This window comes from Pieris brassicae, chromosome 5 (genome assembly GCF_905147105.1).
Source record: "Pieris brassicae chromosome 5, ilPieBrab1.1, whole genome shotgun sequence".
Taxonomy (NCBI): domain Eukaryota; kingdom Metazoa; phylum Arthropoda; class Insecta; order Lepidoptera; family Pieridae; genus Pieris; species Pieris brassicae.
Genome location: NC_059669.1, coordinates 18,657,709 through 18,673,121, shown reverse-complemented (window position 1 = coordinate 18,673,121; position 15,413 = coordinate 18,657,709). Strand labels below are relative to the sequence as shown.

General features: G+C 33.1%; 2 protein-coding genes across 2 annotated transcripts; both read right to left on the bottom strand.

Annotated features, from left to right (window-relative positions):
- Positions 1 to 1,453: 1,453 nt before the first annotated feature.
- On the bottom strand, positions 1,454 to 9,515 carry LOC123710217 (microcephalin-like). The gene is made up of 9 exons (XM_045661982.1): positions 9,247 to 9,515; positions 8,809 to 8,961; positions 6,756 to 6,918; positions 6,287 to 6,456; positions 5,923 to 6,142; positions 4,964 to 5,071; positions 4,117 to 4,295; positions 3,202 to 3,504; positions 1,454 to 2,617 (listed from the first exon to the last, which is right to left on the bottom strand). Exons 1-9 carry the CDS (start codon positions 9,280 to 9,282, stop codon positions 2,300 to 2,302), a joined length of 1,650 nt encoding a protein of 549 aa, XP_045517938.1. The 5' UTR covers positions 9,283 to 9,515; the 3' UTR covers positions 1,454 to 2,299.
- Positions 9,516 to 10,115: 600 nt separating this feature from the next.
- Positions 10,116 to 13,892, bottom strand: LOC123710094 (Bardet-Biedl syndrome 5 protein homolog). The gene is made up of 7 exons (XM_045661793.1): positions 13,806 to 13,892; positions 13,361 to 13,509; positions 11,982 to 12,159; positions 11,398 to 11,488; positions 11,029 to 11,175; positions 10,403 to 10,594; positions 10,116 to 10,334 (listed from the first exon to the last, which is right to left on the bottom strand). Exons 1-7 carry the CDS (start codon positions 13,874 to 13,876, stop codon positions 10,116 to 10,118), a joined length of 1,047 nt encoding a protein of 348 aa, XP_045517749.1. The 5' UTR covers positions 13,877 to 13,892.
- Between the last annotated feature and the right edge of the window lie 1,521 nt (positions 13,893 to 15,413).

Here is a 15,413-nt window from a genome sequence, read left to right as displayed (position 1 = left end):
GATTTAAATTTATTTATTGACAACACTTGCATCTCACTAGGGATTTTGTCGAAAAATCGTATACAATTAACTTTGGAAACAATTACTCGTTTTATGCATCCTTTTGGGTCATGCGCTAATTTTGTCTTCTCATCTGTAAGATCGCGTATCTTTTTCACTGCGAACGCTGCAGAACTTAGCTTATTCGAAAGACCTTCTATGTGTAGAAGTATTGCCGACCCAGAGGACCTCCTACCATTCACTTCAACCTTCTGAGTTCTACCGTGTAAATAGGAAGTCAGAAGTTTCAGAGCGGTATTATTGATGCCATAATGACGGAGATTCCCGATTAAGGTCTCGTGTTGGATACAATCAAATGCTTTGGATAAGTCACAGAAAACACCTAAAGCGTCATGCGACTCCTCCCAAGCCTTAAAGAAATACCTATACAACTCAACACCGGCATCGACTGTCGAGCGACCCCTGGTAAAACCGAACTGATTATTATGTAATAATTTGTTAACGTTAAAACCACTTACACACAATATTTTACCATGTTCAATAACAAAGAATGGTCCTTCCAGCAAGAATCGGCGCCAGGTCATAAAGCTCGGTCTACGCAGTCTTGATTGGAAACAAACGTTTCGGACTTCATCAGAGCCGATCTAAATCAACTGGATTATATTTTATGGTCGGTTTTATAGAGTACGACTTGCTCTAAACGTTATGATAATTTGGAGTCCCTAACACAATCCGTACGATATTTTTTCCGTGGAAAGACTGTGTGCTTCTATTCATAACTGGCCTCAACGTTCAAAGGACTGTATTGCAGCCAATGGAGACCACTTCCAATACGCTTTTTATATTTAACTATTAAACTTATAATTTATAATTATAAGTTTAATTAACTTATAATTTATTATTACTTTTCCAATGTATACATTGGAAAAGTAATAAATGTTATTGGCAATATATTCTTTTTCTTTTTTCAGTATTTATGGTAAGACTATTATTATACCATATGGTATATGTTCGGTAATTATTATTTAATTATTAGTTAATTATTATAAACGTCAATAAAAATTACTTGATTCTAAATTTCTATTCTCTGCCGGTCCTCTAATCAAGAGTCTAGAACTGACGAAAAGAACTGGCAAGAAACTCAAAGTCCATCTTTTAATCGCCAAGTATTTTGTGTTTACTAAATGCTTGCGGGGAGCCGGGAACTATTATACCTTGCACATGGCATGAAAGGCATATCATAATAATGATGACAACAAAACGATTTGCAGTCACTGGCGATAAGCGTACTTTAGGATTTTATTATTTTATTAAGTGTTCCCTGAGACACTTAAACTTTCATTTTTTGACTTTCGCGAATAATATTTTTTCGATTTATAATATAATATATATAATCGTTTTATAAAAAGCACGATATAAAAGTTGTGGAAATTAAACAATAAGCTTCTTTATTCATTAACATTTTATTAACAATGTAAAATCGGTGTAAAATTCCATATACAAATAACAAACCAACACAAGAGAATAAATTCCAAATGCCACAAAACTTACTTTTAATTTTATTTGTAAAGTTTCAAAATATCTAGTTCTATAATAAAACGGCATTTCATAACATCACTGCCAAGCATAGTCACTCTGTTATAAGATAAAATTTCAAAATCCCTTTTTCAAAATTACACAATACTCTAAGCACGTAATTACGGTAAAACAAATAGTTAAGTTAATAAAAATATTAAGGATAAAATGTTGTATGAAAAACTTAAGCAGCGCCCTGTCGGGCGTATTTGGAACTAAAGGGAAGAACTAAAAGTATAGCGTTCGAATAATATTAGTATAGTATAGTAATGTAAGGAAAACCGACTGTATGGTAATGACGTATACATACTTGACAAAACATTCGTAAAGTTCATGCTAAAATTGTACAACGTGGTGTGGAAATGCTGCATTATAATGGACTTCGCATTGGGGAGTGCTCAAGGAAAAGGTTCAGGTCCATATTCGTATCTCAAGTCACAATCTCATCTTGAGCGCTATCAAATTTATCTCTAGAACTTCATATAAAAATGGAATACCTATCTACTAGAAAGTTGATTTAAGTTCGATTGACGTTCTAGAACTCCGGCCTTAAAGTCCAAACTACCACATACGTCGTCTACATGTATGTCTTGACTATGAATCTTAAGGTAGGGGAATTCTTTCTAAACCGCTTAACTACCTCCCATATTAATTTGCTTAAGCAGGTATGTGAATGCAACTTTTTATTTTGTACGTTTTTATTGGCATCTTTTAAACGTCAACGCTATCTATGACTAATACTGCAACTCTGTGTCAAACTAACAATATCAGGTATATTATTGTTAATATATCGTCGCGTAGTTCTCATACGTCCACTCGCTACGCTGTCAAACACCCATTTAGAGTTAATTTCCCCCTCCTCCTGGCCTACTGTGACGTCACAGTCGCCATCTTGGATAATTGCACCGCATAAGATCAAAAGTTCAGTTATAGCTGGTTTCTGAGGGGCATTACTTTGAATTTTCACTTTGAAGCCGTTAAAAATATCGAATGCGTATTCCGAACGCATACGACCGAGAGCTGCGCGTTCCAATCGTGCTTTCTGAAAATAATATTTGATCAATGGATTTCTATGAATAGTTGTGTAATAGGTATATATAATTGTCACATCGGATTCAACTATGATAAAACAATCAAATTTTTTATATTTAAAAGAATAAAGCGTCCAATCTCAAATTATTTAAAAAAAATGTTGGGCTAAGAAATAGGATATGGTTTAAATAATTCTGTGGCAATAGGTCAGAATATGATCTATGACCACAGAATATGTCTTGGTCGTAACATGGAATTGGTCATTTCATGAAACGGTCGCGGTTAGACCAGACATTTATTAAAATATATTTAAACATATGATTCATTAGAAAAGTTTACTAGAATTAATTCATAAATAATAAAATCTACGATAGCGCTACATCATCCATGTTATGAGACATTTTACTATTGAACACAAACTACTTTAAGAAATTAATGAAGACAGACTTCTGTTCTGTTTTACTGTTCTTGTAGGTCTTGGGTTAGGTTCCCGATGAAACAATAATTGCTTTGGGTTGAACCTTTTTAAACAAACGCATTCCATTGATTTTTGGGTATATATCAACTGTGTCATTATTAGTAAGAATATTTTACCATAGAAATCTTCAGTAAATGCGACACTTCATATCCATAGTGGGGCAGCCATTGTCCCTCCTTAGCACTGTCAATTGCCCATTGGGTACCCAATATCCGACAACCTCTAACGGCACCAAGTAAAGCGTTAACCGTCCTGGGTTTGCTACACTCCGGATTTATGTGACTTCTGTTTTGTTCCTGACATGAGCCAAATATAATGTGCGTCGTTTTGTATGTCACTTTAGATTTGATCTTGCAATCTAGTGAGTTCAGTGCTTTGTATACTTCGCTCCGTTCAGATTTTGACATTCCTGTTAATACCTGGAAATAAAAAAAAAAACTTCTTTTTACCACATCCATTTCCATCCAAAGACTTCCTACGACACTTTGAAATCAATTTTCCTTTATTTTATCTCTTCGTGTTTTATATTATTGCCTAGAAGTACTTGTAACATTAATTCTTAGGCAAAGACAAACAAGTTGTTTCTCGTTTGCCTTTGCCCAACTCTCTACCCTGTGAACATTACTAGCCGATGTATTGTCTTTTAAACCTAATAAAGTCTAAGTAATTTTCAAATATAAATATACTTATTTCCATCAATCTTAACAAAAATGAATGAATAAACATAAGCAATTTTTTTCCTTATGCATAAAAGAATTAATTACAATAAAAACTAAATCAGCTTAATGGCACTCATAAAATTACTTAAGTCACTTTCTATCACATTATGTTTACGCTGTGATGGAAAGAGAGATCGTTCTAACAGTGCCATTAAATTAAAATATTTTTATGGTGTGTGACAAACATTGATTTATGTAAATTATATAAATTTGATTTAATATAAAAATTATTAAACTGTGTAATCTAAAGACCAGAGGTTTTGTCATATATTTAAAAATCTCAAGATAGTTTCTGAGGGGGCTTTTACTTACAATTCTTGGTACAATTTTCTTCCGCTGTGTTCCTACAATTGGTTTTCCGTTTCCATGGGTCTTTCTTATCGGAGTTTTTATTAATTTTCTGGCAATTCTTTCGGCTTGTATAAACTCCTGTCTCTGCTGCTGTGTCAAATGTTTTTTTGGTCGAACCGGAGTCGGTGTTTCCCTTTCATCTGAAAAATAAGTAAACGTAACAATTATAAATTCATCAAAAGTATAAATATTTTTAGATCTAATTCGTAAAAGAAAAGAACACACATTCTTTATTATTTACATTATGAAGTTGGGAACACAATAAACTATCGCGAATATCGATGCATATTTCCAGCTTCGAGCTTATTTTTACGCTCAAATGTTTTTCATGAATTTTAATGGATGGCACTCCGCATCCGAATTATTATAATTATCACTATTAATTACTTAAGATGTCATGTGGAACAAGGTGTAATAGTTGCAGCTCCTTACAAACAATGTAACACAAAACTTGGCGCTTAAAAAGAGTGGCAGAAAAGTTGCCAGTTCTTCTCTTCCTTTCTACGGACTTGATTTGAGAAATGGCAGTAAAAGTAGAAGCAATTAGCATTTGATATGTATTTCTGTATTGACGTTCGTAAGTGTAAATTATGTTATCTTAATAAATAAATAATTTTTAAATGTATTTAAATTGAATTTAAATGAACTTTGCGAGAAATGTATAGGAATACTCACTCCCTTTTAACGTTAACAATTTAATGCAACTAAACAAAAAAACTACGTCGTTATCGTCGGATGACATGCATCATCTTGTCCCAAAAATCTATAAAGCAGACGCATTAGTTTTTTTAAATTAGAATTTAATTACCATTTAAATCCGCTATAACATCTTCTTTATACGTGAACAGCTTTCGTCTAGTCTTAGTCGGGCGTATTGGGGTCCGAGGTGGACCGCGAGGCCTCGTGTTTACCCGATCTGTTGAAACAATAGTAATTCAATGAAACCGTCAAAGCAAAATACTGAGAACTTTTTAAATGTGTCACTATGCGCAAGGTCCAAAGTACAAACTTAGAGCGAATTACGACTCCCTTATGTCAATAACGTATAGTATTTTGACAACCCGTATGTTACCCAATTACTCAGTGTTACCTAAAGATCGCGTCAAGGCGTTTATTTTAAACGCTAACATATTAAAATCTACATATTGCCATACAGCTATTGCAGTACAAGAGAATTTAATATTGATATAAGTAGTAATATATAATATAAGAGTTGTCATTTGTATTTTAGTAACAGGAGTAGCACACTTTTAGATGACACACCGGAATAAAGAATGTTTAAATTGTTATTTATAGAACGGTGATAAAAAGTGAACAAAATTTGCTTTAAATATAAACCTTTAAACACACCTCACATGATAATAATCATCCAGTGGCGGAACAACCTTATATTAAGGGGTCTTGGCATAAGGTTACATATTTTTTATTTCATAGACAATACAGATGAATTAATATATTTTTTTTATATTCACTTGCCTATGTTGTAAAATCATGTAGTAACTATTAGAATATAACAATTGAACGAATTATACAGGTATAGGAATGATAACTAATTATAAATGTATAAAAACTCCTATTTATTTATATTATGTAAAAAATCCATATACAGTCACATTGCCAGAGGACTCGCAAATGCGTTGCCGGCCCTATTTTGTCCATACCACGTTGACTTCGAATCTTATGATAATAAGTTTATAAGTCAACGTGTATGTGTGTATGTGTCCAATTTTTACATTCCAATATAATGTAACAACGGGATTTCCTTACTTGGGGAATTTTTATTAGGCGAATCATTTGCATTGGTAGACTGGTTCAATGTTTTATCCTTAACCTGGTCGTGCGATTCATCAGTAGACTTGTTGTGTGAATTTTTGTCGGTGCTGGCTGTTTCACTGGAGACGCGAAGTCGAGGAGCATTTTCTCCATCACTTTCTCGGCTGTCAGAGAGGAAATCGATAAGTGGAATGTTTTCGTGTTCAGCTTTTTTCTGAAAAGTATTGTTGTAAAAGTTTTTAGTTGTAATAAAGCTCAACTATGGGTAATTTATAATAACTCTCAACCCTGTAGTTGGGCAATTGATATCTTAGTGGAACCTTTCTTGTTGATTAGATCTTAAAGAAAATAAATTTACCAGTAAAATGCGTAATGTCGCTGGTGAAGGTAAATCGGAGGGTCTGCTTGGTGCAGGGAATATCCTCTCGGGCTGCCTTTTTGCTGCTGACGCACATGCTTCTACCCATAGAGGTGAAACTAGGTGACAGGCGAGAGCCCGTGCTTTAGAACGTATTTTACGACAGCCACCTGGAAGATATGACATAAAATTACTAGCCAATTACTGCTATGTGTAGTGAAATTTGATAAACTTTTATAAGAAGTTACCTATGAAAATATTTTCTGTCTTGCAAAACTGTGAAATTAAAATATTGAACTTAAAACGAATTTAGATAAATGAAATAAATTGAATTATCTTCTCAATCTTGTAATGCATTTTTTTTAATAAGAATAAAATAAACAAAATGTTTAAGAGTATAAAGAACCAGACACAAAATATATTTCTTATTTCATAAGCAAGATTAAAAACTATGTTTTTCTGTTCTAACCATGTGTCCATATTAAATGTGTAACTAGGGGACTCCATGCAGGGACAACACTTGCTCCAAGTGCCATCAGTGCTGCCCGAAGTCCCAAGGCACGAGACTCCGCCCCAACATCAACAAGTGCTACCACTCCTCTGAGAACTTCACATGCAACCACTTGTCCAGCCTTGAACATAGTTTATACATGATTTGTTAATATTCACAACTGCAACTAGTGTATCAGTATAAATAATATCAATAAGGTTAACTAAAGGTAATTAAGGCAAGGTCAGTAAGATAACATACAAGCACTGATGCAAAATAGTTCGTCTAATATAACATTTTATAAAATGTAATCCACAATTTGAGGAACATTTTAAAGTTTATTTTAACATAACTGAAATTCTTTCATCACTTTACATAACATAAAAAATTAAAAAATATTTAAAAAACAAAACGCAAAAGTATTCGTCCACCACTGAGTTGTGTGGCCTTTGCTATCAATGACAGATTTAATGCGAAGAGGCATGGTTGCAACCAACGCTGCACACTCCTCAGGCGTAATTGACTCCCAGACAGGCAAGAGTTTAGCCTTTAAGTTGCTCTTCGATCTTATGGATTTTATACGAAAATCTTTTTTCATTTACCACCATAGGGTTTCGATCGGCGACGAGTCCGTGCTTTTAGATGGCCATTCGATTGTAGGGATGCTTTTCGCCAGTAGCCACGTCTTTGTTGTCCTTGCAGTATTGCAGGAAGCACCATCCTGCTTGATGCTTAAGCGACGGAATAGACGGCAGTAAATCCTCTTTTAAAAGGTGTTGATACCTTGCAGCATTGATAGAACCATCCACAAACTGTGCAACACCTTGTGCAGACATGCAGCCTCATATCATAAGAGACGCCGGAAACTTCACTTTGCGTTTGAGACAATCAGTATGAAATGTTTTTGTTCGAATCACTTTTTTTCTTTCATCGCCGACTATCACTTCAAATTTAGACTCGTCACTCCAAATTATACTACGCCACTGATCTGAAGTCAATTTAAATGATCACGAGCAAACATCAACCTCTTTCTCTTTTGTACAGCAGTCAACAGTGGTTTCTCATTGGCGGTGTAGAATCCGTAACCCATTCTTTTTAAGACTCTTTTGCAAGTAACACGGTGAGTTCTCCAGCTCGAGCACGACAATTATTTTTGATAATTTTCTTCAGGATTCTCTTTTTTACTGCACTTGTAATGCGTGGTTGACCAGTTTATTTCAAACAAAAAGTCGTTCTATTCTTTTTATAGTGCTGAATGATAGATAGATTGGACTGTAGACCTGGGAAGTATCAAGTCTTTAGATATTTGGCAACTTGATTTGCCAGCATTGACCCCACAAACTATTTGCTTTCGAAGCTCTTCACAAACGGGTTTGCCGCGACCCATAGTTATTTAAAAATGAATGAATAAACTGAAATTATCAGTCTCACTTGACAAATTAAACAGAATAACTTAAATTATGCAAATAATTGAACAAAGAAGGAATAATCTTATTTAACTCACCAATAGACAAACTCTTTTGCATCAATTAACAATTAGATGAAATATTTTGCTTATAACTTCTTCGAATTTAAAATGATATGTTTAAAATTAAAAAGCTAAAATAGTGTCTTGGTTTATAATTAAAAAATCTCATAAGCAACATGACTTGTGATAGTAGAACAGCTTAATATTTTATATAGATATACAAAAATGATGAAGTTGGAAAAAATCACACAGAGAAAATTTCACATGAGACCAACTATTTTTCATCAGTGCTTGTATGTATTAACTAGATGTTATAATAAATTTCTTCCATTATTTACCAAAGCCCTTGTAATTTATGTGGTATATGATATAACTTTAACATATTAAATTTGGAGTTTCCTTTAAATAAAACTCCTTTAATGGATTATAAATATTTTACAGTACCTAGTTAATAAGAGACAAACAAGTTAAGTCAGGTAAATAATCCAATAAAGAGTTTTTCAAAGTATACTTATTTAATCAAAAGAAAATATAGAGTCCTGTGTTTAACATAAACATGCTTACTTGTTTGATTTCTTTGGAATGTGGTTTATATGGTTTAGAATTGTATTGTTTCTTTTTCAACACATTTCTATTTTCTTGCTTATCGGTAACCATACCTTTAAGCACAGACCATTCTTCTTTGAGCCTTTTTCTTTCAGCAATTGCTGAGTGTCTCTGAAACAGAGTTACAGCATACAATAAAATAAATTTATGAATTTTAGATCTATTTTACAAAATATATAGTTTCTGGAATAATAAGAAAAGTCCAAAATTGATATCTTTTCTTTCACGCTTTTATATTTATAAGTTGTTTGGAATTCAATATAATAAAAAGGGTCTTAGATTTTGTTATATACTTGGAGTATTAAAACTGAAGGTTTGTTATAACGGTGTAAGTTTGTAGCATTAACAGCCGGAAATTTATTACTATACTAACTAATGTAATGAAAAACAACTTACCAGACCAGCGGCACCCCTGTTATTTTCTTTATTCATATTGGTAGGTATAATATATCAACATAGAAAAGTGTAAAAGCTAAATAAACATTGAACATTTTGTTTTGAACAAGTTTAAGCAAGTCAAAGAAAAGACTACAGAACAACTCAAGCAAGACCCCACAGACTACAGTTTTAGAGAAAAACAGTTATTTTGACATATCATCAGGATGTTTTCAGAGGACCGGAATATTAACACATTCAACGAAAACTTCTTGAAAGAAAACTTATTAAATTATTTACTCAACTTAATGATCTGAATACAGTCGTGTTCTGCCAATGAATCGATATCTCTATAATCTCTCGGCTGCATTTCCAGACTCGGGGGCGATCGTTAACATCCACAACTGTTTTAATGTAAACTGCGGGCAAATCGTGACCCATGTGGTATCCAATTATTTTAGTATAATTAGTTTTATTATTATTTTATTAGGTACCTAATTTCACATACCAAGTTTTTTTTTTGGAATGGAATCTCGCTGTTGGCTTTAAGGGCCTTTACATCTCAGTTCAGGCTGTTTTGGCGAGCGTAGCTCCGCCGATATTGGTCACGTTTCAAGGACTTGGCGACTAAAAAGAGTGGGGGAGAGTTCATTGCCAGTTCTTCTCTTCCGTTCTACGTCCCTTGATTTGAAAACTGGCAGTAAATGTAATATTAGATATAGCATGTAATATGTATTTCTTTATTGACGTTCATTAGTGTACATTGTGCTACTTAAATTAATAAATTATTTTGACTTATTCATTAAATACAACTACATAATATGTTTGTACAAACATAATCAACATTTTTATTATTATTTCAACCGCCTTAATACAACTTATTTCATAAATTATGATGTGGTCTGAACTTCAAAGAGACTTTTTAACGTTATACCCTCTTTTAATGGTTCAATAGCCAAACCTAAATATGGACTATAAACCGGCTGAGCATCAGATTCCTCCTTGTTTAGGGCTAACTGTGAGGCTAAGTAAAGTGTTGGTCCCATTTCACCGCGTGGCTCTCCAATTTCTTCTAATTCCTCTATATCATCACTTGTGGGTCTTGGATCCTAGAACCATCGACATTGTTATTATTGAAAGACTAACAATAATATGTTAAAAAATTAAAAACATTTACATCTTGATTCCAATTCATTTCGACACCAAAAATAGGCTTTTCTGTGTACGCCTGATGCAAGATTTGTAGTTCCGAAAGAAGAGAACTTAGTCTATCTTGTGGATCTGCACGAAATCCTAGCACGTAACCTCCAGATGTAGGTCGGACATGAACTACCAAAGCATTGCCGAACTTTGAATCTCTGATGGAAATCTAAAACGAAATACAATTAATCTTAAAGTTTCATTTTCGTAGTAAATTAGACATTATCACTTATTGACACTTTAACTAGAATTCCAAGCAAAAACTTTTTATAGTGATTTAACTGCTTATGTTTTCCTAACTATAGTTATATGTTAAATCATTGACAGATTCTAACGAAATCGTGATATTACTACACAGTAATGTTAAACAAAATTTGGCTGGTTATTGCGTACGTAGTTTCGTAATTTACACACGCCTATCAATTTTTTTTAGTACTATACTAAAAATAATTGGTATCACTACAGAAATATCGCGTGTGCACAGATTTTCTATTCTTACCAGTGTTTATAATAATGGTAAAATCCTTCTTAAGATCGATTTAATAAGTTTATTCTTAATGCTTGAGTCACATTATAAGTAAAAAATTGTTACAGAAATCTTACGCTTTCAATGGTGATATATGGTAATGAAACATTAAAGGCCTCATTAGTGTCCGCATACCAAACTATTCTTACGTTGCTGATAATCATTGTACCCAAATTTCCCGACTCACTGGATAGATTCCATAATCCTGTTTCTTTCAAACATATCTAAAAATATTATATAGTTAAAAATTATTTGAACGGTGTTTTAATAATATATTTTTTTCTAAGCCATAAATAAAATATGAATATTCAATCAACATTATCTGTGATAAAATTTCGTTGACATTTCTTTGGGTATCTGGCAAAACTGTCTATTACATTGGACATTAGCACATTTTTTTGTAGATTGCGGCATATTATAAAAAACAATGTTTGAGCATTAATTACCTGTTCAAGTGGTAATACGTGTAGTTGTTTGTTTTTCATGATAGCCCCTCGCAGTTTTAAGTCACGATACAGTCTTGATCCAGCGTAGGCCCTAAGACATAAATGTTTTTGGCCGTTCAGTGTTTTTGTTTATTTAAATTAATTTACAAACATTTTATAGATTTTAGGGCTCAATAAGAAACTAATCGTTTTTGCTAACCGTGCGCAGACAGCATTACTGTTTTTGTAAGGATGATAAAAATTATGTATTTAATAGAAATGTACACAGGAATCCAAGTAATAAGTTTAGTGACAGCCTAAATAATTCCATTAAGAAAATATACAGAGGGTAAAATGATAGTAAAGACGATCCGTTTGATTTTAATTGGTAAACAAAATCTTCAGTCCCTCACACGTTGACACGTGAAATTATACGTACTACTTATTACGTCCATTTGTCCAATCACAATTAAAGGAATTTGACAAATCATCTTTTGTCTATGGTATAATCTACATTTTCAATTCAGGGATTTTGTCTAACACTTGGCTGCATGTTCTCTACACCATGTCACATTATTGTGGAATAATTTCCAGATATAACTTACTTATATACTGCTGTAACTGTTGTGTAATGTCGTATACAGTTTGGCGAAAGGTTGGTAAAAACAAATTCGTATTTGTTGTTTCTATACGCTGCTAAGCAGTAGAACGCTTGTGTAGAACCTCGTAAACCGGAGCTAATTGTCTTGCTGCTTGTCGAAATAACGCAGTTGAACCCGATCGCTAGAAAAAGTTTCATCTTTTTTTAATTTTGGATCATAGGCAGAGTATGGTGTCTAATAAGGTTTTTTCACGTAAGATAATTACGAGAAAAAGTAACCGAAACTAAGATAAGCTTGCAAACATCAATTGCTATCATTCATATATCAATGGCACGACAATGAATATTAATGCACTTGGCATAATTGTTAATTAATTTTGAAATAATTGTTATGAGCTGTATAGCCTGGCTTGTGGACCTCTCAAATTCGAGATCGTGTCCTCGCATCATGTACCCCAATATCATTTTATTCCACGAAACATCGGAAAACAGCAGCCTGCCTGATCTAAGAATTGACAGAAGGCTGATCACCTACTTGTTTCTTAAGTAAAATATTACTTTCGTTCCAATCGGTATTAACTAAATTCAATATGGGTATGGCATATGCAACATATTTTTATTCATACAAAAAAAAAACACGATATTTTTTCACGATTTCCGGAAACACCTTGACTGGCTGATATCGAAGGATTTTTATTGAGATATAGATAGTTGTACGGTGGCTCATTTAATCAAATTATTAACGCTTTGATAAGTTCTTAAATTTGTGTTTAGCCCTAGAATAATTACATTTCTCCTATGTGAATAATTAATCTTGTAGTAGAAACAATTACATGACTCGTGAAATTAGTTAAATCCCTTTGCTATTCCTCAGGGTTAATCGCAGGAGCTGAGTAATAACTAATTAGCAATATCGAAAATTTCGCTTTGAAAGCTTAAGCTTTAAATTTATGTCAGTTGTACATAAACATACTATTTAGGATTTTTTGAGTCTGGGTTATTTACCGCAAAGCGCATCATCCGTCCTGTGATCAATATTATTAAGAGTTGGAAAACAACAACTTTGGTGACGAACCTCTACATACATGTTTTATTAAATACAACTATATATATTAGATAAATGAATGAGGTCAATTCTAGCTATTAGACATAATATTTATTACTAACAAAACACACACACAGAAACACATAAAATAACAATAATCAAAAAAAAATATTAGAGAGATAACAATTTTTTAAAGAAAAAGGTTTAATTGTGTAATGCGTGTGTGCTGTGGTTGTAATTGGCCCTGGCTCAGCATTATGCTGAGGAGCATAGTTGTTCCACAGTGTTGGTCATTCTGCCAGAGACCACAGCAGCTAATTTATGACAACCTGACTTACATAGATTGATCCTGGGGGAAGAGAGTGAATGCCATATAACCCTTAAGTTAGTGACCACCATCCGCCCTTTGACACCGGCGTTTCCTTTAGTATCTTCAATAGGTTCTATTCTATCAAATATTTTCTCACCAGAACGAAGTTTTAAGTATCTAAAAATTAATATTATTAAATTATTTATAATACTTTTATTCGTCAAGAATTTACACTTATCATGTTCTGTGTCGGTTCAAGCTCACGTGGCCAGCCTGAAAGGTTAGGCTGTAGATTGAACACCTTAAAAGTATTTCAAGTTTAGAGTTGTACAGAAATTGATTAAATGTACTTTGGTTCATATACCAGATGTTTCTAAAGTCATTGACGTTTTGGTGTAAAATTTTATTCAGCACGTCATTCCCACATAACAATAATATATCTATGTCTAGAAAATAAACAAATAAATTCTTACTCATAAGGTAAATCGAAGAGTACCTCCCTATCCTCCCATACGATTCCTTTTCCTTTTTTATTCTTTGGCATTTTCACAAAATTGCGGCTAAAGGCTACCAAATAGGTTCAATATATTAGTTTATATGCGGGTCGCCATGGAGACGCTTTTCACACGTGCAGTTTGTAGCTTTGACGACGAAACAACTGAATTCCAAATTCCATTAAACGAAAACTGATGACTAATATATATGATACAGTCGTACTGTCTGTATGGCCATATATTTGTATTCATTAATACGATACTGACCGTTTAGTTTGGTTTCTACAATATTGTTGTGCTGTAGTAGTTATTTGATTAGGATTTTTTACTGTTAATTATATTATTCGAACTACAGTTAAATCAGATATGAAATTGATTTTTTAACAGCAAACTTATGACAAGAACGAAGTATATTCTAAATTTAATGATCAAATGATTAGTAGCTTCTCTTTCACTTAATTTAATGTATATTTGGAAATAAAACTAACACGAATATTTCACAAATATTATATTTCTTAATATAATGGACAAATAAATTTAAATTTAAAGGTGTACATCACTCTATACAAATGAAATCTTTGGGTAATTCTAGTCTGACCCTTGAGCACGTCAAAGATTATAAAATCTGAGACCGTAGTTGAAAACAACTTTAAAGGGTAAAAGCCTGATCAAAATATTATCAGATTTGACAACTGGTAACTTCTTTGTACAGATTAATTAATGAAAGTGCGGATTTGCCCTTTGACGTTTTATGAGCACTTTTGATCAGAGAGATTAGGTAGCTTCGGACATGGTTATTAATAGAGACATTAATTGTCAACGAAGTTTTTAGTATATTTAGGCGTCCAACATAATTTCTTTTATTTTTTATTTTAAACGCAGGGCCCGGTATTACCCTCAGTTATTTATAGATCGTCGCAATAATTAATTTAAAATATTGCAACAAATTTAAAAGTCAACCTTTATATTAGTGGTTATTTCCATATTTGTAAGGTTTTTTACTGTTTGTAATCATTATAAGGAAATCTGTAGTTTCCATTTCCATTTGCTTAACTTAATAACCAGCAAAGATAAACCCATAGGAACAGGAAAAAATATATTGACGCTACAACCCTCGGTCTGGTCTCGGACAGATTTGTTTTTATGATTTTTTTATGTTAAATATTTATGTTTGAACAGAAGAAACTGCTTTTAGGAGTAAGGCCACCCATTACGTAATTTGTTATATTTTTTTATTTTCTACTGTTTTGTGGCATTGTGATGTATATAATGAATTATTATTGTTTCTTAAGTATTTTCTGGATGTCACTCCGTCAATATTTGGGTCCTTGGCATGCCAGTTTTCTCACGATACTTTCGTTTACCAACTGAATAAGTGACAAATGCGCAAATAGAGTGCGAAATTATGTACACAGAACGAGGAGGATTAAGTACTTGAAGCCACTTTTTTATATGTCATTACGCATACTGTTTACGGAGTTTCCCCCCGGTTTGCGAGACACCTTACTGTGCATACCCACTAAAACCCCACAGCGCCGCCAGCAATCGCCAGAGGCACGATAACAGCGTAGCCTTGTCCGCATCCCG

Coding starts and splice junctions, on each gene's coding strand:
- LOC123710217 (XM_045661982.1), bottom strand. CDS start 9,282: ATGAATAAAGAAAATAACAGGGGTGCCGCTGGTCTG. Junction 6,143..6,286: donor CGACATTACGCATTTTACTG/GTAAATTTATTT, acceptor AATACTTTTCAG/AAAAAAGCTGAACACGAAAA. Junction 4,296..4,963: donor TGTTATAGCGGATTTAAATG/GTAATTAAATTC, acceptor CTTATTTTTCAG/ATGAAAGGGAAACACCGACT.
- LOC123710094 (XM_045661793.1), bottom strand. CDS start 13,876: ATGCCAAAGAATAAAAAAGGAAAAGGAATCGTATGGGAGGATAGGGAG. Junction 13,510..13,805: donor CTCTTCGATTTACCTTATGA/GTAAGAATTTAT, acceptor ATTAATTTTTAG/ATACTTAAAACTTCGTTCTG. Junction 11,489..11,981: donor ACAGTTACAGCAGTATATAA/GTAAGTTATATC, acceptor TTTATGTCTTAG/GGCCTACGCTGGATCAAGAC.